The sequence below is a fragment of the Accipiter gentilis genome, chromosome 33 (assembly GCF_929443795.1).
Source record: "Accipiter gentilis chromosome 33, bAccGen1.1, whole genome shotgun sequence".
Classification (NCBI taxonomy): domain Eukaryota; kingdom Metazoa; phylum Chordata; class Aves; order Accipitriformes; family Accipitridae; genus Astur; species Astur gentilis.
The window spans coordinates 15,057,462-15,081,977 of NC_064912.1; the positions used below are offsets into that span (position 1 = coordinate 15,057,462).

The 24,516-nt window shown below is 40.3% G+C and overlaps 1 protein-coding gene across 3 annotated transcripts in view; it reads right to left on the reverse strand.

Moving 5' to 3' along the window:
- The window catches only part of MAD1L1 (mitotic arrest deficient 1 like 1), a 379,520-nt gene that overhangs the window by 255,197 nt on the left and 99,807 nt on the right, over positions 1-24,516 (reverse strand). For all 3 annotated transcript variants that reach the window (XM_049791592.1, XM_049791593.1, XM_049791591.1), the window contains exon 11: positions 4,157-4,301. In XM_049791592.1, the coding sequence (XP_049647549.1) occupies positions 4,157-4,301 (145 nt within the window). The remainder of the gene's footprint in view (positions 1-4,156; positions 4,302-24,516) is intronic.

Sequence of the window (24,516 nt, forward strand, 5' to 3'; positions counted from 1 at the left end):
AAAAAATGGAATTTTTCAGCCTCTTCTCCAGGCAGTGGAGTACCCAAAGGCAGACAAATGCACAGACTGGAAATAAACAAAGCAAAAAAACAACATCCAGTACAATCAGATTAATTCATTTGCTGCATTATGCCTTATACAAGAGCAAGGGATACAATTAGGACAGTGTACATTCACAAAGTCTACAATTCGAGAAGCAATTCAGATTTCTTTGGAGTAAGTTACAAGAAGTAGCTGAAATTGGGTTTCCCATTTTGAGTTTTGGTGTATGCAAATGGGCAAGAGCTTCCCGCAAAGGATCACACACTGGCTGCAAAAAAGCAGGGCATTTTGTCTCTGGTCAAATCTGCTGTACGTGTGATAGGCTGTTCCTACTCACTCTGCAGCTTCATGCAGTTATGTCCACTAGCTCTCTGCGCAGAAGAAATAACTGTTTAAGGAGTCACTGAACTGCAGGCGTGCAGGAGAAGAAGCTGGCAGGTCTGAACCCTAACAGCAGCTAAGTAAGGAATACAGCTCAGGGCTAATCACAACCAGGTAAAATCACACGAGGAGAGGAGGAGGTGACAACCCTAAAAAGATCCATGCAAGACAACTTTTGGCCCGCCACATCAGAAAGCTTTGGGAACCCTTCAGCGTGCCTTTATTGCTTTTCTCCAGCCTCGCTTCTGCTGCACAAGGTCCATTTGTGCCTCCTGAAAGCTGCCCTCCTGAAACAAATAGACAAGAGCTTTCTTTCCATTAAATACTGACTAAATCAGCTGCTTGCTCTTAGAGAAGGTTTTTCAGGAAGGGTAGGAAACTGTGTAGGTAAACATGGCATTCAAAGCCAATACAACAGTAAATCAAACAGGAAAAAGGGCAGAGGTGGACTAGGTCTTTCCCCAGCATTTCAGATATCTCCCACTACTGCTATATCTGAACTACTTCAGGTAATAAAGCAAAGATTAGAGATTTCCCTAAAACTCTGAGCAAAGCCAAAGCAAAAAGACAGCATAACAGACAGCGAGCCCAGCCAAGTGGATTTCTAAAAGAGCAAGTGAATACATCTGTTCAAACATCAATTTCTTTTTCATCACCTTAAGTGAATAGAGTGACACTCCAGGAGATACCTTCAAGCCATCAATGTCTGAAAACCTCTCGGGTGTCCAAATCTAGTCTTATGTTTCACTGAAAACATGTAGATCAGAAAACTTCAGTACTGCCCTGATTTACAAGGACATATGGGAGAAACTAATCAACTAACATGTTCTAAACAGCAGTTTGTCAACAGGAATAACCAGGACACAGCTCCTACGCCAGCCCACTGTCAGAGGGGGATTCGATTGGGCTGGACCACTGCACTAGTACGTCAAAGACTGGAGAACGCTGTTCTTCAAGTCTGCCAGGGAAGAGAGATTTGTAGTGACTCACCAAAGTATCCTAGACTGACAATTGTGCCAATTCCAAACAGTAAACCAACTGGAAAGGCCCAAGTAAGGTCAAGAAAGCCCAAAAGAAGCAAATGAGGTGAGGAAGCAAGCAATGGAGGGAGAAGTTAAATGCACTGAAATGGAAATGAGAGCAACCAAGAAAGACAGAGACTGTGGCAAGTAGAAAATGAACAAAACTGAACAAGAGAGACAGGCAATCTGTGAAAACCAAAAAGTATTGCTTGAATTTTGAGGAAAAAAATTCAATAGCCATAAAAGTAAGTTGAGAAGGAATCAGATTGGCAAAGCAAGTACCTCTTGAAGACAGTATGTTTACTATTAAAATATTAGGCACTGCTGTTATCAGATGAGGAACAGTTTATCATTTTCTATTGGTCTTTTCAAACATATTCAAGGCCTGAGACTTCCAGGTTACTATTTGAGCCACAAGAAAAGATAGCTATTACTGCATTAAACTTGCACTGTTAAACACATCTGATGCCTTTCAATCCTTATTTGCTCAGCATACAGGAGCAGATTCACTGCCCTACTAGAGGGTCAAATATACACAAATGCAAAAATCACACTATCAAAAGCAATAGCAATTCAATCATATATATAATAGTCTCCCCCAAATTAGATTTTCACAGTCCTATTTAACAAGACAAAGATTCAATAGAGAGCGCTCATCTTTTCCATTCTCAAATTACATAGAAGGACACTGTACGACTGATGCCACTAATTAGATGATTAAATACCATTCTAGGTGATATGCTTTCAATGTAAAATAATTATTTTTAACAGGCAATATATTTGCTCAATCTCATATTAAATCACAATATCCTGCTTTTTTAATTAAATGGAATTCCTTCTTCTGGTTTTGCATGAGAAGAGCAACCAGCGGGAGAAACAGTGCCAAGGATAGATTGCCCAAGTACCACAATGCATGTACTTCTTCACAAAGGACGCCTAGCATTCTCTGGAATATAAATTTTCACAGAACAGCAAAGTCTTTATTCCTTTAAAACAGGTCAGTTGAGGAATCATTGAGCACACTGAAAACTTCCACTGTCAAAACAGGAGTTTATTTGTCATGGTCTGATGAAGGACATTTCCAACGTTTCCTCTACTCTTCAGGGGGAGGATAGCAAACAAAGCAAAGGCTCTGTCTTTCTATATAAATTAGGGTACAATCCATTACATGACAAAGTACTGTTGTCTTTTTGTCCAGTATTTAAAGAAAAGTAATAATATTTTGTGTTCTACAACAAAACATGTTTCTGCTGAGAACTGGAAATAAGTTAACAAAGGGAATATTTTAGAAAGTATCTGAGAAACTTCCTTCAGGGCTGAGCAGCCCAGCGCAATGCTAGACAGCTGAGAAGGTTGTAAGGGAAGGATTTTTATTAGGCTCAGTATCCACCTGTGTCATATCCAGCCATGCCAGTAACAAACTAGAACACTATGGAAGGCTGTCTGCTGCTGGGGGTATTAGAAAGACTAAGAGATGCCTTTTCTGTTTCCATGGAGAGAGTTTGGTCCATCCACCCTGACTGCAGTGTCCACCTCAGTGTGAAGCAGAAAGAACTGCTGTCATTTTTCTCTTCTCACTTATGTGACTCTCCATGGCATCAAATTTTGCAGCCAGAAGATCTGATAGAATATCCTCTTGTAAAGTGGCTGCTTCATGCTTCAAGAAGCCCTGCTTACTGCACCATATATCACAGCTTCTTTGGCTCAAGAATGACACGGAATTACACAGAATTGGGTGCAGCACAATTAAAATCGATCAAAATGCTTTAGTCGACACTGAAAATTAAAGCCTAAAGCACAGGCAACCAAACAGCTCTTTTTCCTTTTGCTCAGACACTCCCATACCAGCAGCCTTCCTCCCCGTACACAGTGATGTTCCTGGCTCCCCCTCACGTGCTCCAACTACTTGAGTCTGACCTTATGCACACACATAAGCTTACTTACGTGAGCAGCTTTATAACATCAGGGAGATTGCTCAGATGAGTGAAGTTTTGTAAGGAGCATTCTTGGAAAGTGAAGTAACTATCATTCTGACTATAGAGAATTATTATTCCCTTTGGGAAAGAGCACTCTCAGAATTTAATATAAAGTTTTCAATGCTCTACAGACTTCAAAATTATTGTACAGAATTTCATCACGAGTGCATACCTGATATAGGATAATGCAGGCTTCTTTGATATATCCTATAGAAAGAATCTTAAAACGTATTTTCAATTTACTGGTCTAGTGCCTACCATTACATTTGAACAGACTTCTCAGCGTAAGAAGAAGGCAAATCTCTTACTCTCTGTAAATTGTTTTTCCACAGGAACAGTTGACAAGGTGCCGTCGTTTCGTTCTCTTTAGGAAAGGAGGCGATGCAGCCAAAGCCATTATAAATTCCCTTCAGTGGCTCAAAACACTCTAGCGACAACATGATTCAATTCTCTGCTCTCGCACAAATGCCAAGCCTGGGACAAAGTCACGTATCGCCAACACAGCATGAGCCCAGATGGGGGAACCCTAGCAAAGCCTTAGGATGAACTAGTACTTTTATTGTAATGGAGTCCTAAATACAAATTTCACGTGTCTTATAGCACCCACTATACGAAGACCCTATAGCAACTTTGTAGTAGCAGTTACAGAGGTGAACAAAGAAGAAATAGCAAGGACTGCACCTGGAGGAAAGAAATAAGGACACAGGCTTTTCCAAACATTATCTAGAAACTCACCTTGGTGAGTAGCAGTACACGTTTCTGCAGCCGTCTGACCAGTGCTTCGTGCTGCTCACGTTTCTTCTTCTCATCCAAGAGCTGGCTCTGAATCCGTAGTACTTCTTCCTGTAGCTGCTGCCGGGCCTTCTCTAGTATTCGGGCACTAAGAAAGACAACACAGACTTGTGAAATCTTGACCACTGTCTCTTAGTCAGACAGATCAGTAAAGCCTGAGAGGAGAAGCATCACCATGATACCAGGACACAGGGGCTGGTGCCATTTCATCTTACAGTTGCACCACTGGAAACCGAGTAGCTGCAGTCTCATTATCAGCTGTTCTCAGAAAGAGATATGAGAGGAGAACCATCACAGTGACAGCCTTCTTGCTCAGCACAAGACAACTACTGGAACCTCACATATGCAAAGCATATAAATAATTGCATATCTATTTCAAAATCAACTGGCTTGCCTTTGAGAAGATGCTTGTTTTCAACAAACGACACATAATCTTGGGTTCTACTGTATCTTTTCTTTTTTTTTCCTAACAAAATAGAAGTAAAACTGAGGTTTAATATGACCTGCTTTGACAGACAGATAATACTCAGCAAGTAATTACAGCCACCACCTGCACATTGCTCTTGCCAGCAATCTATATTGGAAGAGATATGTCTTCTGAGGCCAGGTGATTAGCACTTCTTTTGCAGTGTGGACACGATTCTCAATTAAGCCAAATAGCTTGGTCCCTCTTCTTCTCAGCTCTGCGCAGCATGACATGGTGACACAATTATCCATGTATTCCTGCAGATGTTCTTCATGCATGCCCTTCAGATACTCACTCTGCTGCTGGGACACTAATGGACAGCTGTTCCAAGGCACACATCAAGCAGCTCATCACAGATCACATATGCTGGCAAAGTACTTGATCAATAACAAAATACGAGTGAAATAATACTTGTGATGGTAAAAGTCAGTTCATAATTTAAGTATGGCAAGTCTATCCAAGACTGCACTAAGTATTTAAAGAGTGAGCAGGACATGAAAAAAAGTATTGCACACAAGTCGAAACCCTCAAGCAAGCTAGAAAGATCAAAACCAACATCTCTAGCATAGTCAGGAACAGAAGATCTTTGTTTCTCTGATGCTAAAAGCAACACTGGAAAATTTATGAGTGCTTCAGAGGGGTATTCCTCACCATTCTAATTAAAAGAAAATAAATAAAAATGCTTTTAAATAAAATAGCACTATCATTAAGGTACTGTTTAGATAGATCAGAAAGGGAACACTACCTTAAAAGATACTCTTAGCGTAAATCAGGTACATTGTGCACTGCCAGGTCACCAAATTGTGCTTCTTGGGAAATTTATATAGGAATTCACCAAAATCTCCAAGCAGCTGTGCCCCTACCTCAAAATCCTCCTCCTTGAAGAAAAACATGTACTTTAAAACACTGGATTAATTAGAAGCCTGTTTAAAGCTCCAGTTCAATTTGGAACCATTCACAGACCAATTTAATAATCAGGGACTGTGAAATAGTCTCTTCATTGCTGTATTCAGGTGGGAAAGTTCATCAAGAGGGCTTCAAATCTGCATTTGAAAATGGATAATTTCATTACCAGAGCACCACTACTTCCTTGGTTCTGTTTTAATTAATCAGTCAAAAAAGGAACCTGTGCCCAAGAGTAGTATCTGTGGCGATGATGGAACATGAAGCAGTGCCAGCCTTGCACTGGATGCTCCCTTCCCCATCTCAGCCTCAGCGAACATCTCAAATTCAGTCTTGTGGATACTTAAATAGAAACACTAGCCTTTTGCTTATTGAACAATGCAAGAATTCCACAGGATGAAGTAGAGAATCACCTCTTGTCAGATTCAACAAAATCAATCCAATATTAAAAAACTTCCTAGAAACCAACATCCAAAGATGACAAATAGCAGGTTGAGTCCTGGCATACTGTGAAATATGGGATAAAGTTAAGTGGTCAAATGTCACAAGCACATATATGTCACTCAAGAAGTGATTACTTGCAATGTACAAACCTCACATCATTCAGAAATTACGGCTGCCAAATTATAAAGCTACCCACCACTGGTCTCCAGCCCATCCTTTTGTTGGAGGTTACCACTTTGCAGTATAGCTAGCAAATGCAAACGTGCTCACACCTCAGCTGCTCAGTTCACAATACAGTATCCTATACCTTGAACACCCCTTCAGGGGCAATTTAGGCTGACAGTAATTTCTGGTAGATGGACACAACTTGGGCAACATCTTAAAATGTAACAGGAAGATTATCACACCATGCCTCTCAAAATCCTAGGCTTAAAACACTTATCCCCCTTTCCATGGGGTTTGTACTAAGACAGACTTTGCCAAGCTTGTGCTAAGACAGACTTTACACCCATGCATATGTGCCAGCCTAGCAGGTTTGCAACAGGTCAGCCTCCAATACAGGGAAGAACAGATGGGTGAGACTAGGTAACCTCAGCTACTGTCTTAAGATTCATTAGAGTTTGTTCAACAATATTCTTTTTTTATGCATAGGGTAAATAGAGGTACAAAAACATCATCAACTGTGTTATAAAAAATTAAATCGCACTACAGAAACCTTACTGCAAATATTATTTGCTCTATCAAAGAAACTTAGTCCTGATTAGGGTCAGAACAACAGAAAAAATTCAAACATAAGATTAAATACTACAAACCAGCCAGAATCTTGTATTTGATTATTGCAAAACATTTTGATAGGACGATGGAGAATTTTTTTTTCCTAATCTCCCAATATTGTGACCTATTTCTATAAACGCTGAGTAGACTTACGGATTATGATTGAGTTGACATTCACAAAGAAAAATGAGATATGTGCTAGGTTTCCTTCCTGAAATAATGAAAAATATTTGAGATTCACATCTCATGGAGAACACAGACATTCTGCCACACACATACCTCTTGAACTAGGTTGGAAAATGACTTTTAAAACATGAGAAAAGTTAAGCAAAGAGAGACAAATGGGCAATTTCCTAAGCCATTGCATGGTGTTCGGAAAGAACACCACCATCTGTTTATGTTTCAGCCTCAGATCACATGTGATGTTAATGTACATAAAATTTAAATGCCAGAGATGTCTATGAAAGCAGAGACAATACTCAAACTCTCTGAACTGACTCTGTTACCATAGGTTTCCTTGCTAGAGGAAGCATGAAATCCTACTTCCTTACAACCCTCCACACCATGCCAAAGCAAATTATTGAGATCCCTTCTTCCTCTCTTAGGACAGATTGATAATTCTTCCAGAAACTGCACCAAATACAACATAAAATGTCTCTATAAGAAAAAAACGAGAAAGAAAGAAAGTTATATTCCTTATTGACACAAAACAGGATTTGAATGTAGGTGCCCAGCAGCAAATGCTGTCAAAAGTTCAACGTGGGCACTCTTCTTCCACACTGATGACACCTCTGGCTTTTCAAAAGTAATTGCTCACTCAAAACAAGCATTAAAAAAATAAAATAAAGTAGGCCCAAATTTCTCCGTTCAACATAAGCTTGGAGAACTGGCATTTCTAAAAATCTTTGCAAGTTCAAAGTAAACCTTTTAAGCCTTAAAGGGAAAAAGTCATTTCTGTTTATCAGCCTATTAATGTTCCTTCTTGCACATCCCATTGAATGAGATGCCAACATCTTTCTGTTCTGAGCTGTTGAGACTCTTCATATTTTGCGCTTCCCTTCTGTAATCCACTTTAATGTAATCTTAATGATAAAACTTCATTTTCCAGAATGTTCTTTGAAAGACTGAGAACAATGACGGCAGAGAGTGAATACTGAAGCTATAAGATACATTTTAATAATCTCCTTCAAAAAATTACAATAGCAGCTGACAGCTTTTTCCCCCCCCCCCCCAATGATCCATAAAACATTATTTTAATCATTCCATCCTTTTGGTAGCCAAGTTACCACCTCAGAGATACTAAAAAAATAACAGGGAAAGCAAACAGGATGCCAGAACCAGTCTGTACATCAACCTGAGAGGAAAACAAGAAACACACAGCGGCACAGAGACAATTAGAAGAGCAACACTGTCTGGGTCATGTTGCAATGCGGGAAAAGATGAGACACTTGCACATACCAGGGCCAACTGTCAGATACGAGGATCACATCAAAGAGAAAGCACCAAAAACCAGAGAGCGTGGATGGGAAGAACACTGAAGACGCACAGAGGGAAAATACCATGACAGTGCTATCGCACATACATAACAGAAAAAAGAAAAAGGCTGCAACTATCAACATCTTCACGACAGGGTCCAAAATAAAAAGGTTAGCACACAAGCTAATGAGGGAAAAAGGAGCAAGGGAAATTGTTTTGTAGCAAGACATTTGGATGAAGAAAAGCACACCCATTCCTGAGGCTTGACAACTTGCAGCCTTCTTAACATATCTACACATTCATAGGCAGTACACGCAAAGACATAAACCACACTGGAAACTGATAAACAGAGAGCTTGAACAAAACTGTTATTTTTCATCCCAGTCCATATGTCCATATTGTCCAGTGGATAGCAGCAGAACATCCCTGTTTGTCCCCTCTCTCAAGGCTCCTTCCAACCTCCAATTTCTGGCACAGACTTCTTCCCCCCTCAGCCTCTGCCCAGCCTGCCTCGACAGGAACCACCACCATCTGGGATGGGAATTCAAAAGGAAAAAAAGAAGGGAGAAGATGACGATAAAACCAGTCTGACTTAAAAGGGGTCAGGACACAGGAAAGAAAAGGTGGGGCTTGGCAAAACAGAAAAATTTCCATCTTATGCTAAAAAAGGAAAAAAGTGATCCATTATAAAATGCTGCTGAAAAGACAGAGGGGAGTTCTGAGAACACTGCTGCAGAATGGAGCTGCCTAAACTAACAAATTTAAGGCAGGTAAACTAGAAAAAACAAACATCAGGAAGGAGGAGATTATTTTAGTGCTATAAGTATTTCAGCTCAAAAGTCAAAGGTCTGGGTGCTAATCTGTAGTAAAATAAGGTTGTTTGACATCTTGTTCTGCTACCTTTCTTCTTCACATACAAAACTGTGAATAAACTGAAGCAGCAGCATCCATCCCTGCTCTCAAACACTGCGCTGCTACTGCGACACAAACAAGTGGGAACTATGGAGGCCAACATTTCCATGTTATCTGTTATTTGCTTACTACATTCAGAAGGCGCAATGATACAAAATATTAACATCTTTAGTGGCAGTAATCACATGGGCTATATTTTATTTAAAGCTTGCACTGTGCCTTACAGAGGAGCCATATGAAATACCGCTACAGAAAATACTACACGAAACAGTCTACAGAGTCAGTAGGAAGACAAGCTTTCCTCTTGCTCTTTATTTCTCCCAAGTCTTCAGCACATATCTGCAAACTTTCTCTTGGTTCACACTTTGTATTTTCTCAAAGACCTTTTATGTAACTCACCATCATTAGGCTTCCATAAATTACAAATCATTCAAAAATAAGCAGTTCATACACCATGTTGCTGCTCTACATACAAAGAAGACTTGAATCATACTGAATTTATAATGAGGGAACAACATAAAGAGAATTATTTTGCTAGTGTGGACAGATGAAATGGGTAAGAAGCAGACAGATGTTCAGAGCTTTATTGGTACACTGACAATATGTTTTATCGTTGAGACTGTATTTAATTTTACTCCCTAACCAGCAGCATAAATATCAGGCTCAGAAATGAACAGTTATGGAACAGAAATAACACAAATTTTATGTCCCAGCCCTGGTACAATAGCCATAATTGACTGGCAGGAGTTAGGATTTACTAAAAGAAATTCACATCAGGCACCCTCTGCTCCTTTCATTACAGGGTCAACACTCTTGCTGCAACACACGCAGCTTTGCTGTCCACAACTCAAAGGAACCAGGAACAGGAGCATTGCCAAAATGCAAAGGCCAGTGTGGCTCTATCTGAATGGTTATTAATCAGCCACTCGACACAAGATTTACTGTCACGCTAATAAACATGCTTTCCACATCCACCATCAAGATGAGCATGAGAACAATGTCTTAATTAATAAATGAGAGACTTCTGTGGTTTGTTTTGCTTTTAAGTTGAAACATGAATAGTTTGTCAAATACATCCATCACTGAATTCTGGAATGTAAAATATTTCAAGGGTGAGATAACTACAGGCATAAATATCCTTTCTCTAAGCCTCCAACACTGAAGTGTTCATAAGGCCAAAGCTTCTATTAAAGACATTTATTTGGCGAATAAAACTTTTACTGGTATTTAAAAACTCCTGAACCCACATTGCTTGTTGTATGCTTACTAACTTGAAAATGCTGCCGTCTTCAGTAAAATTGGCTACAGGATAAATCAAGCTGATAGTTGAATACACAAAGTGATTTCTAATAGCTTATGTAGACAAATCTATTAAGGGCTTTTGGTATGTCCAAATGCTCATGGCTCTTGTTCTGAATCAACAAGAAGTTAGACACACTTGCATCCTGAGCAAACTGATTCCCTGTGCAGTGCTTGGTAGAGAAGCAAATATTAAACGTTCTTAATAAAATGCAAGTAATTAAAAAGCAGGAGTTAAAAACAACAGTCCTCTACAATTATTAACACAGCATATAGCCTGCACAGCATGTATCATCTATCTCTGTATCATAATTTTGTATGTGGCATTTGGCAATTACAGAGGACTGCCTATTTTTAAAGAGCATTCACTGATAAGGATTTTCCACTCCCACTCTGAGATAAGAATAATCCCCCCCGTACAAGTTAAAAGTGTCTTGCCAACCCTGCAGAAAACAGGACGCACACTATGGCAATGCCTGCTGACCACAGACTGATACACCGAACAGGGCCAAGACGTTCACTAAATTGTTCAAAATGCATTACAGTGGGTTGGGAAGAGAATATCTCCATTCCAATTATCTCAATAAGACAGCCATGCTTATAAGGTCCTCTTTGCAGATCCTAGTTTTTGCTCTCCTAAAAACACTGGCTAGTGAGGAAGGGCAGCCTGCGGGCGATATGTCAGTAAGGAAACGCATGGAGCTTCAGCACCACAAGATGGCAAACGGCTGCTCCCTTCCCCGTCACACCCCATGCCAGCTTTGAACATCCAGTGCAATGCAAGGGAGCAAAATACTGGAGAAAAGGAACTGTCATAGGAGGGAAGAAAACAAACAAACAAACGAACAAAAAAGTCCAAAAAAACAACCCCAAGGAAGAATTTTGAAAGAAAACCTTTTCTCCAGCCAGGATCCAAGCATCCTCTCTGCAGCTGGCTTTATTTACATCATCTAATTTAAATTCTAAAGGCGTCAAAGTGTTATTACACTTTTTTCTTTGAAAATAAAAATGACAACAACTGAAACAAAACTGGGAATGAGAAAACCCAAAGACTGAAATAATTACTAATCAAAGCAGAGGCCTGTACATGGGATGGTGAAGTCACTGGCCAGCTCTACCCAGTAATTTCTCTTCATGTCGGCTCTGATGAGTTTTATATTTCTAACATTTCATCAATTTGAATCACTAAATTCAATTTGCATTCACAGATAAACAGAGAGGGAATAATAAATACTCTCATCTGACCTTGAAGTGTGAGACAGAAAATTGCCCTCCACGATTTCATTTCAATCTGAACCATAATGAATAATGCAGTTGGCCCCATCAGTTACCAATCTATAATCACACTTGTGGGCTGGATGAACTCACGGCCATGCCCAAATATGATGAAGAAAGTCAAAACTTCTCACACTTTTTGTACTAGTCTTTTTCGGCTTCTCCCTCACTACAGAGATTAAGCCTCTTCTTCTATCCTTCCCCACCAACCCCACTCACCCCCAAATACATGTGGCACGGATTTCAATTTGTTGCACAGTCAAAAGTGGGAAGTAAGGTTAAGGCACCACATACTTTTCTCAACCCAATCCAGTATAATGTGCATTATAAAAAATCTCCTGTAAATGCTCTGAATTCGATAAGTATTCTCCCTCCCAGCAAGCTGTCAAGTCACAGGCCCAACTCTCCAGCACTGGTGTGAAGCACAGCAACACAGCACAGACATCATGAGTGACTAAGAGTATTTCCAATTTCTGTTATGAATTCAAACCAACACTTATCATGAGAGCAGAAAAGTCATCTGGGAATAGGCAGCATGAGAGCTGAGGAGCTGTAAAGGATAAAGGACTGATAAAGAGAAGTGAAAAAAGGAAAATTTGCTTGAAATAGGGAGAGACGTGAGTAGGAGAATGGTTGCGCTGAACCAACTTGTCAGCAAACAAATCTGCTGAAATTCTAGGTTCTTGACAGTTAGATAATAGCTTATCTTAATAAAATAAAGAGGGTCAAAGTGTTTCGATGAGAAAAACAAAACATTAAACCCTCCACTGCAATATAACAAGTGAGCCCTCACAGACTCATGACTCATTATAGCTTCGTGAAGGTTCTGCGGATCTGTTTCAAATTACCTTTTCCAATGAGACCTCATTTCCAATGTGCATTACTGTACTCCACAGTGAAATGAGTATTGAAATGAGTATTGTGTATTACTGTTCAGTCACTTTCTTTTTTTTTTAATATCTGAATCTAAGACTACATGAATGAATTTATAGAAACACAATTGTCTAAAATATTTCTTGCAGAACAGTTCAGTGATGGACCCCCATCATAATTCTCTCTCACTAAAATTCAAAGCTACGGCTCAGCATTTCAGCATCAGGCTTTTGTCAGTGAAACCCCCTCCAGGTTATGTGATGAAAACCTGTCTAGGTTTTCACTGGGGACTCAGAAGAGAATTCATAATGGGTACTTGTTGACAACAAATAAACCCAAATAATTAAGTACTACCCCCTAGCACTTACCCATGGGACATTGGCTCAGATAAAAGTAAAGGAATGGCTGAAAAGTCACTTAGCTATCTATGACAAGCACTCCAACAGACTGCTGTTCTTGGCTTTTCTTTCTCACAAGCACCAATTTAACTTCTACTCATATCCGCCTCCCACCTGCTTTAACTCAACTTACATCAAAGCACTCTACCATGATCCAAGCCATATTAAGCAAAGCATTGTAACAGACCTGCTAATCGTTAAATCCAAAATATGGAAGCATATTAAGACTGCAAAGGTCTTAAAAATTCCATGACCAAATAACCTGACCTGTAACCATGAATTTTCCAAGTGCCACTGGGTCTTTGGGCATAAACAATGTGACATGGTAAAGCACGATCTCTTCTACCATGCTCTTATAACAAATCAGGATTCGCTGCTAACTGCATCTGTTTTCTGCAGGATCTCTGCCTCATTTGCTGCAGAATTTGGAAGATTAATGAAGCGCAGAAATTGCTTAAAGAGAATGGTCTCACATTAAGGCAACTGAAAGTCTCCAAAAAAACCTGGTTCCAATTCTTGCCTATGCCAGAGCTCCCAGCTGATACCATGAACTTTTCAAAGGTAGTCCTTGGTGTTTAGTCATTATGGGCACTGATACCACTGCTGAAAGCAATAGCGCCTACTCATAAGCCTTGGGTAATGCTAAGAGTTTTGAAAGAACAAGTTCTAACTATTGCAGAATGGCATCGCTAAAATAAGGCTACACTTTCTCCTTGTTTTGCATCTGGTATAACAGGGCTAGCATAAGAAATAACTAATAAATTATTAACTTTTTCAGTAGAAAAACATTAATACCTGCTCATTAAGTCAACATAGGCACCATCTCTGCCAAGTGAAACAGGAATCCTGTAGGGTATAGGAAACTAGACTAAGGGGGCATCAGGTGACTAATTCTGGCATTTCCTACCCTCCGAGAGTTTCACCTTGCAACCCTGATGTTGTCTTCCAGGTACCTATTTTCCATATGGGGCAAAGACTACTTTAAAATTGAAAAAAAAAAACACCATAAAAGCAAGAACATGTATCTAAGAACAAGAATGAGGAAAAACAGTAGAGTTAGCTGAAAGTGCCCCCAAAACATCCAGTGTGGCGTAAGCTTCATCCCCATTAAATTACTTTTCATTCTCATACACATCCATTTTGGGCATGTATATAAGCAAACACAGACCCACAAAGCAGAGAAGAGCTAGTCTCCAGCCATCTGGTGTCAGATAATGAGACTAAAGATACTGGGATCTTTCCAAGCTAGACTATCACACCATGAATATTTGCCATTCCTTTTGCAGTGGCTCTGTAGCCCCACTCTCCGTAAGCCCAAGAAATACTGTACAACTGCACACTCGCACTCTGCTCAGCCGGTGTATTTGGGCAGCTGGGCAGAGGCAAACTGCTTTCTCAGACAATGTTTCCAAGCAGTGATTTCTCCCCATTAAAAGGATATCCCCAGATCAGACTTACTAATGAAGTCCTGCTAACCTTATTCCTAAAAACATTCTGTTGATGTTTGTTTTCCCTGTTACCACCCAGAAATCCACAGCACTATTTGAATCTTGCACTGGACTGCTGACACTATTAGGACTTACCTGCAGGGCACAGAGACCTACCTAGACCTTCCTCTAATTTCTGTCCCCCAAATTAGCTCAAAGAACCCTTAAACCAATGTAAGGCAAGAGGAATAAAGCTGTCACTGTGGAAGGAGAACTGCCAGAACAACTACATTTATAGTCCTGTTACATCAATTCTTCTGCATCAATATTTTTAAATGTTTAATAAAACAATACTACATGCCATGCAATCTTTTTGTAATGAATACTTTATGCAGAAACCAGTCAGGTGAACATGTAAATAGCCTTATGCGGCAGTTTCAGGTTTCAAAATCACTAGATGAGCAGAGAGGTCAGATGCTTTATTTTGGGGTGAAGTTGTGATAGGGAAATGAATTTAAAGACATGGCAAACAAGTCATTTTGTTTCTGTACCGCTCATAAAGGAACTGCTCTGTTCAGTGTAATTTGGTTTCAGCCAGTTAGTATCACAAATCACGCATCAACCAGCTCCATGTGCAAATACTGAAATGCTGAAGGGAAGGGATGGTAGTCCAGCGTGGATTCAACAGGTGTGGTGTGAAGAGTTTCTGCCCTCCGCAGTGCAGCGCCATGATTCATCACACAAGCGTTAAGATGGTTTCCGTGGTGCTTTTAGCCCAGCAGTTTCACACTGGATTAAAACACAGTAGGAGTCCTTGCACAATCAGCGAGTGTCTCAGCTGTAGGGTTTGTAACAGCTCATACCATCACATCTACACCTGGAGCACCATGTGTGTATCTGAGAGGATGCAGAACTCACCTCTTCCTTTCCAAGCCAAACTACAGCACCACTGAAGTCGCACAACAGCCACTAATTTAGGTTGCATGAAAGCTCCGTTTGGGCTGATCTGCCTCAATTTCCTATGGAATTTCTTACGAGACTACTGGACACAGTGGTTGATTCAGCACTCTTCATCCCTCTCTTTCCTGGGATATGGAAGAAGCACAGCCTTTTTTCACCTTCATGGGAATCTCTCGGTAGCAAAATCAACACACAATTACAGAGGTACTTAGTGGGATACTAGTGCTGTTTGCAAACATTGCTTCCCACAATGCAAAGCAATACCAAGTGTTGTGTCATTCCCAGGAAGGGATGGCATCTGTCAGACTCTCCAGTCACACCGGGATCAGTTCTGCTTCATCTGCTCACTTCCCAGCTCCCAGCCCACAGTGATTTGGCCATGCATTTCTAACACAGCAATCATTCTTGCTGCCATTCTGCCTTTTAATACCCACTTGACCATACTGGCATCATTTGTCCCCTCTCCATCTAATGGAGAATAATGAAGACCAGCCCTGATAAATCTTCACCACCCAAAGTCTCATGCCCCTGTCAGGTGTTGCTCTGGCCAGCACTCAGTAACTAGGAAGAACGGATTTGATGCAGAAAATCAGATGTTTAGCTGCACTATATTCTCCTACAGCAGTCTGAGGAGAATGAAAACAATCGTGAGTCCGCAAAATCACGAGTGGCAGGAGGTGAAGAAGGAGCAATTGTTCGCTGCCTCTTTCAACAGAAGAACTAAAAAAATTAACAGAGGAAAATTCATCACAGGCTATTAAATACAAAAAGGTATCACCTTCAGCTCGGGAAATCCTTAAGCTTGAAACTGAGGAAAACATGAGAAGTATCAATGTACCTTTGCTCCTTTATTAGACTTTCCCAAAGTTTCTGGCATTGATTCATTGGTTTAGGTTGATTTTTGATCTGATTGCAAATCTGGGGAAAAGGGTTAAAAAAGAGGGTTTGCTTATATTTAATGCGCACCAACAGATCTCATCTAGCTTAAATTTTCATCAGGTGCACATTTCTATTGCATTTTCATAGGTGAATATGTTGTCATTTAATCTCTTTCACACATGAGTCATAGTCAATTTCCAAACTATAAATTAGTAGCTGGAAAAAAAAAATTCTATTCTCACAGGTGCAGTTTGCCAGCTCTTGGCTGTGACAGCAAGCAGTCCAGCCGATCAGTCTCTGCTACCATAAGCTTCCCATGCAAAAAAAAAAGGGGGGGGACTCAAAAGCTCCCCAAAATCTCCTAATATGCAAGAATTAAGGCCATAACTGTCTATTGTATTTGAACATACTTGTGTTCAGGTTTTCTCAGTGCTTGGAACGGAGAGGGCGTTTCTGTAGAGAACCGCTTCATTCCCTTAGCACCGCATTGCATGGCAAAGGTCACCATACAACACAGCTCCAACTAGACCACAACTTTGCTATCCAAAAGGTGCGGCCTTTGCAGAGGACAGCAAAAAAGGATCATGCAGCAAAGAGAAGATAAAAAGTGGCTGCAGATCACAGGCATCCTACAGACGCATATAAAGATAAGGTTGAGGTGCATAATCTGTGGAGCAGCAGATGTTTCAGACCAGAACAATCAGGCTGATCCTCACCTTGCCCTGCCTCACCAGCCAGGACTCTTCACAGCCCCTGTCGTCATGTGTTTCTGTTAGAACACAAATAGGAATTAAAAGGACTGTGAATCAACTTCTCATGCAAGAAGAGATCTGCTTATGATCTTCTCTCTGGTTAACAGACACGCAGTATTCATTTTCAGCGATCTCAGGTGACAATAACAAGTAGGACTACCAAAGAAAAAGTTCAAAGACCCAAATTTTCCAAAGGGCTCTTCTTTTAAATATGTATCTAGAGAAACCAAACATGCACTACATAAAAACCCAAAGGGCATAAAAAAATAACACCATGTGAGATTTCAGATCAAGTGTTCACCTGCATACAGAGAAAAACAGAAAATTATTCCTATTTTAAAGCGACTTGGAAAAACAGCCCTTAATACATTATCACCACCATTTTCCACAAGATGGTGGGCAGGCAGAGCATTCGTACATTAAGAATTCATAGCTGTACCAGCCAAAACAAGAAGGTTAAGAACATAAAACTGGAAAACACGGAGATATGGGGCAAGGCTAATTTATCTATCACTTTAAAAAATAGTTTGTACCATGGCACTTTTTTTTTTTTGAAAGCAAAGCAAGAAAGATAATGCTGCTGGTGTGTTTATTTTTTTGTCCTTTTCCTTTACAAAGGAAAGAAGAAATTTTTAGGCTGAAAACCTTCCATGAGAGCTTATATGGGCCAGCAAAACAAATACATAAGGAAAAAGTTGCCCAGACCGAAACTAAAAACCCAACACAATAAATGGGATGCACAGCTCGCTCTCTCTGGAGTTACCCAACATCACAATTAGCAGTGCTGGTCCCTCCATAGCCTTCATCTCCCCCATCCAATACAGGCACTTTGGCGGCCAGTAGCTGCTCCGTGCTCAGCATGCCCTTCGATTGCCACCTGTCTTCCATTATCATCTCCCCTGCTGCCTCCATTGTACCTGATTAATAAAGCCCATTCTTCCTGTTTATTTCCTTATCGATCCACTGTCTCCTGCATGGGAAAAGGCGTCAATGCAGTTAAGGGCACGCACCTGCTTGGAGACTTCACCCTTCAGCTGCTTTCTGAAAGTGCATTTTATTCTCACTGGATAATAAGATTCTGTGGTTAAAGGAGCTTTTAGGTATTGGCATTGTCATAAGATGTTCCTTGTGTCCTACTTCACTGGAGCTGACAAACTCTCTGCTTGCTGTCAGTGGACTAATGAGAAAAGAAGCAGTTCTAAAGAGCTTTGGATACTTTTGCATTGCAAAGTGAAAAGGAGAAAGTGAGATATTTCAATGATGTTCCATTTCATTCCAAAGCCCCATAAAGAGGAAAGAAAAAAGGGAACGTTTCTGCACAATCACCGTATTAACCAAGCAGCTCACTTATTAATCTCTCCTTCCTCCGCATTCACTGGCTTGGGGGCTTGCAAAGTTGACACTTGACTTGAAAAATGCCAACTCTAAGCAGTTTATTTCCTCTTGAACTTTAAGAGCTGACTGAGACAGAAATGACCTTTAAAAAGGCAGGGTTAGTTCTTGTATGAATTGATAGAAGGATTCTTTGCTTACACAGCACAGCAAGGTACTGAGCAAATCTCCTATGCAAACACCCCTTTCTCACCAGAGGCAAGAAGAACACCGTGTTCCATCAGCCACAAGATTCACAAGACTGGAGAACCTGGGACCTGGTGACCCAGCTTGTCTACATCAAGAGGGAAAGACTAACTATGTTACAGCCATAAACCGGTGACCTTATATATACACAGGACAGACACTACACCAGTATTAGTAACCTCGGGACACCTGATCTTCCATCACAAGGAAGCAGTGCAAGCACAACCAAAATTAAGTACACCCACTAACTTGTCCCGAAATCACACCACCAGCCCAGACTACAAAACAGCCAAGCAGGCCTGCTGCCAGTGGGACGCGGCAAGATACCAGGACTCCTATTTTGAGACATCTAGCTGGTTGTTGCAACTTTGCTTACATCAACCTCTGCTGAAGTTGCTCAAAAAGAAACTAATCACTACATGGCTCATTAATGGTCTTCGATGAAAGGCAGTTTGAAAATGCAAATCAATACACAACAATAACTACTAATAATACTTGCTGTCACACTAGTAGCCAGAAATGTAACTGGGCAGAATATTCTTGTCTGAGGTCCACCACGCAATTAATACCACCAGATGTCCAAAGAAAGGCAATTGAAGGATTTTGTGGCAGCAGAGGATAACCTAGGAGTTTTGATAAAGGAAATTCACAAAGCAAATATCTGGGATGCTAATGGGTATGGGAATACACTGGTGACAAATAAATTTAGTTTGCCTGTGTGCTAATAATGACGCTTAGTTGAACACCATTTGAAGATATAAAGTGCCCTGCTGACAGGAAGGTCTGTGCCTAAACCTGTAAATTAAAGCAAGATATCCAAATTCTACTTCATTTATCCCAAATAGTGCAAAAGTATTTACCTGTTTCTCACTGTGTAAGGAAGCCAGATGTAGCCATTTAATAATGGCAAAATGTTAATGCAGAAGGTGAGCAAGCCTTCCACTGCTAGGCAGAAAAATTCCTGAAAGGTAGGGTTGAAATTTTGGCGCTTTTTTTTATTATTAAATTTTATTTTATTTCTAGTCTTGATCTTCATCTACCAAGCCGTACTGACTCCTAGCAATAAAGGACTGATGGAGTTCAGAAATCTCCAGTGAAGTATGAAGTATCACTTTGCCATCAGCAGCAATGAAAAGCTTCCAATCTACCATCAGCCCACTTAAGTAGAAGCAGACATTTTATAGAGAGAACCCCACAGCTATTCTGTGCAGAATTTACGTTTTCTTTTTCTCTGGAAGGAAAGTACACATCAAACTCACTAAGGCAGACAGAAGAAGTCAAGCCCTATATGATCTAGGTTAACTTAGTAATAATGAATCATTTTTGTCATTATTCCCAAGATTTAGTATCAGGCAGTATGCCTTGAGAAAATTTAGAGGGGGGAGAAGAAATGGGGAGCAGTATTTTGTTCTCCAGTGCAACTGGAGGCATGACAAAGAACTGCAGCATTAGTGGGATACTGAGTGGAAACTCTCAAATGAGAGCTTGGCAACTCACTGCTAGTGGAGACTTGGAAAATTCCTGCACCTGAAATATATGTATATTTGTATTGTGTGTGTATATATATATAGACACAAACACACAGTACTTATGAATGCATATTAGAAAAGAATATCTGTACTGTTTTATCTTGCGTGGTATTGCAAAAGTAGCAAGTATTAGGATTAATTTTTTGATATATTTTTAAATACTGACTGATCTCTCTGATGGGGCTTTTCCTATGCATAAAGCCACTGGAGATCTTGGAGAAACCTGTTCACTCCTACAATGCATGAGAGAGAATCCCACTTTCAAAGTTACTGTACAATCACTTCTTTTTAACGGTCAATTTAACAGTGTTTAGCCTCCAACTGTTGCTTTCATGCACAGAATACTACATTTGGGAATCTGACTCTCATGCATAAACAGGCTTCTTAACATCTGTATGGCAATACGAAAATACAAAAATACAAATTTATATGGTAGGTGTATAACTACTGGAAAACAGATTTGCTCGACTGTAATACACATCAAACAACATTAAAAAGCAGTAAGAAACTGCCATCTTATTTACATGAGATGTACTTTGAGACTTCTAACTTTTGCCTGAAGGTTTTAATTAAAGCAATTCATGTCCCAGGGCATTTTTCTTGTAGTGAGTCGTCTTCCTCATTCAATTGCTTCAAGGACTCTGCGCTCTATGCTTTGGCACAATCTAATCACTCCTATGGGAACAAATGATAACATGAATGCAGATCAGAAAAATATCTTTCAATGAACCAAGAAAGATGAAAAACTAGATGTAAAAGAAGAAACAGTTTTGCACCCTTTATTCAAGAGTCTATTAGATCTTTGAAAAGACAACAAAAGCGGGGGGTGGGGAAAGGCCCTGGTCTGCATAAAATTTGAGACTCATGAGTTCAGTCACTGCTTGTTGAAACACTCCTAACACATATGTTCCCAGATCTAACTTTCAGCAGCGATCGTCTTAAGTCAGATAGGGAACTTTTCCTATCCTATTTATTTTTTTGAAAGAACATGGAGAGAGAAGAAAGCAGTTGTCAAGAATCCACATTTGGCAGCTCTTTCCTTTGTCATTTAATTCAGTCAGAGGCAGGAGAATTTGCAAGTTGCATCCACTTTGGTTACTCCACGTATTTTAGCAGAAATGTACCCAGTGACTCAGAATAAAGGGTGGAATTTTCCCCCAGATTTCACGCACCAATACAGAAAACAAAGTTTACTGAAGGATAAAGAAATGTCAACAGTCCTGGGCAAGGCACAATAAACAATCATAGAAGAGAATCATAGAACGGTTCGGGTTGGAAGGGCCCTTAAAGATCATCTAGTTCCAACCCCCCGCCATGGGCAGGGACACCTTCCTCTATACCAGGTTGCTCAAAGCCCCATCCAACCTGGCCTTGAACACTTCCAGGGATGGGGCATCCACAACCTCTTTGGGCAACCTGTTCCAGTGCCTCACCACCCTCACTTCTTCCTTACATCTAATCTAAATCTACCCTCTTTCAGTTTAACACCATTATCCCTTATCCTATCACTACATGCCCTTGTAAAAAGTCCCTCTCCAGCTTTCTTGCAGGCCCCCTTCAGGTACTGGCAGGCTGCTCTAAGGTCTCCCCGGAGCCTTCTCTTCTCCAGGCTGAACAACCCCAACTCAGCCTGTCTTCACAGGGGAGGTTCTCCAGCCCTCTGATCATCTTTGTGGCCCTCCTCTGGACCTGCTCCACCAAGTCCATGTCCTTCTGATGTTGGGGGCCCCAGAGCTGAACGCAGTACTCCAGGTGGGGTCTCACAAGAGTGGAGCAGAAGGGGACAATCCCCTCCCTCGACCTGCTGGTCACGCCGCTTTTGATGCAGCTCAGAACGCAATTGGCTTTCTGGGCTGCGAACACACATCGCTGGCTCATACTCAGTTTTTCATCCACTAATACCCCCAAGTCCTTCTCCTCAGGGCTGCTCTCAGTCCACTCATCGCCCGACCCGTATTCATGCTTGGCATTGCCCCGACCCACGTGCAGGACCTTGCACTTGGCCTTGTTGAACTTCATGAGGTTCGCACAGGCCCACCTCTCAAGCCATCAAGGTCCCTCTGGATGGCATCTCTTCCCTCCAGCGTGTTGACCGCACCACACAGCTTGGTGTCATCGGCAAACTTGCTGAGGGTGCACGCAATCCCACCGTCCCTGTCGCCTATGATCTTACTAGTATGTTGTGTAAACTAGCTTCTAGCAGCATAACGCAAAGCTAAGCAAGGCTTTTGCTGAAAAAGAGGACTCCATCTTTACCAAAAGGACTTTGACTCAAATACTGCAGTAACACACTGTTGGATCGGGGGGGGGGGGGGGGGGGGGCGATAGCAGGGGAGAGGAGAAAACAACACAACAACAGCAAACTTGCTCAATAAATTTCACAAAGTCGGATGGTTAGAAAGGGGAAAGCTGCTGTTAAGACAATACTTCTTTTGGATGTGCCATTAAAGTACCGATAGCTGCACCAGTCCTAAAGGCTGGAGGTACCAGACCCTCTGACGAAGCTTGCTACCAAAGTGTGCCACTGTGCATGTCCCTCCTCCAATGTCTGTGCAGTATTAGTCTAGGTGGACCTGTTAATAGGAAGCAATGGGGGGGGAGGAGTAATTGTTGAAATTCTTGTCTATTTTGCACAAATACCTTAAGCAAACTCTCTTACCAAATTCATCAACACAGTGAGGAAGAAAAAAAAAAATTTAAATTGTCTTTTCCTAAAAACTTTAAAAAGGAATTTGAGCAGAAATCTGGTCATTTTATTGCAAACACACCTTTGCAAATTCCTACGAAGCTTGTAAGAATTAGTTTAGAATTTAGAATTAAATTAGAAAAGATCTAATTCCATGAACAGCAACAATGTCACCCTTGAATGCCAGTAGAGTTACTTGTGGATTGACTACTACTTGGTGATGCTTTAAACAGAGCAGATGTACCAGTTGTAGGTGATGTTCCAAACCAAAGAATATTCGGAGGTACTCCATTATATGCAAGTGTCAGCTAGGAACAGCCAGGAAGTGCTTCACAGGCTTTCTAAATTGCTACGTAAAGATGAGGTTATATATAAAAGATAACTTGCAGAGCAACTATGTATGGCCATCATTCTTGTTAAAAGGTTTTAAAAAAAAAAAAAAAAAAAGAAAAGAAAAATAATAAAAAAAGCAACCAACCAAGCAAGAAAACAAAACCAAACAAAAAACCAGGACAGAACACTAAAGTCACACATAAGATCATCAGGATTTTAAGGAGGTTATTTTGTGCATGTACACTGCCTGAACTGACAGACTGCTAACCTGGGAAAGATTTTTCTTTGATGTTATGGCTGTTCAAAGTTATTCTCAAATTGCATAAAAACAGTAAATAGCAAAAACCCAAATCTATAAAAGTGTCAAAATATACTATACTGTCCAGTATCATGCTATAATAGCATACATGCCTAAAAGAATTTTCCGATCTCTAGCTAATCTTATGATATTTTTAATATCTCAAAATGAGTATATATTGGGAAGTCTACTTGGAATCACTTTAATCAGTCTAACAGACAATCAATTTCAGTTGAATTCATTAATCTGTTTAGAGATTATTGTTTCCATAGCTCCAACTATTAGTTACTGATAGCACATATATATTTAACAACCTGAGAATGACTTAAAAATCCATAAGCCTGTAATTACTTGTTACAAACATCATACAGGAGTATTTTAAAAACCTAATCTAGCTGATTTCTTTAGTGCATTTCTGATACTTCTCTACATGTAGACAATGACAATCAATTCATTCCAAACATGCTCATGATCTCATTTTCAGGATTGTGGTGTCCCAGTATTTGTGTTTCTATTAAGGCAGTCCAGTTTAGTGAAACAACTGTTTTCATCATTTTATAAAAACGTATGGAAACATTTCTATTGATTATAAGTTATTAAAGGATCCCTTTTGAAAAAAATATCAATTTAATGTTTGTAGTTTACCAGTATTGTTTACAGAATAAAACCACAGTTTCACAAGTTCAATTTTTTTTTTACTTGGTTTTGTGAGATAGTTCGTTTCATCCATCTGTGGTGCAGTATATGGGATAAAAGCATTGCATTGAAACTAAAGAGAATTAAGGTACGGTCCAACATTTGAACTTTCAAACCATCACTGTTAACTACAGCACAGTGAATTCTTGCAAAGATCACATGGGCAAGTGGATATTTTTAAACCAGATGAGAAACTTGTATTTGGTCATCTGTCACCATCACCAATGCAACAAAGGCTGAGCAAAAAGATTTAGTCTGTCAGCTCCTCAGAGTGTTATTTTTAAGGCTGAATTAAAGTATTAAACTGAAATAAAAGATTGCATCTGAAACTAAAAACATATTCTT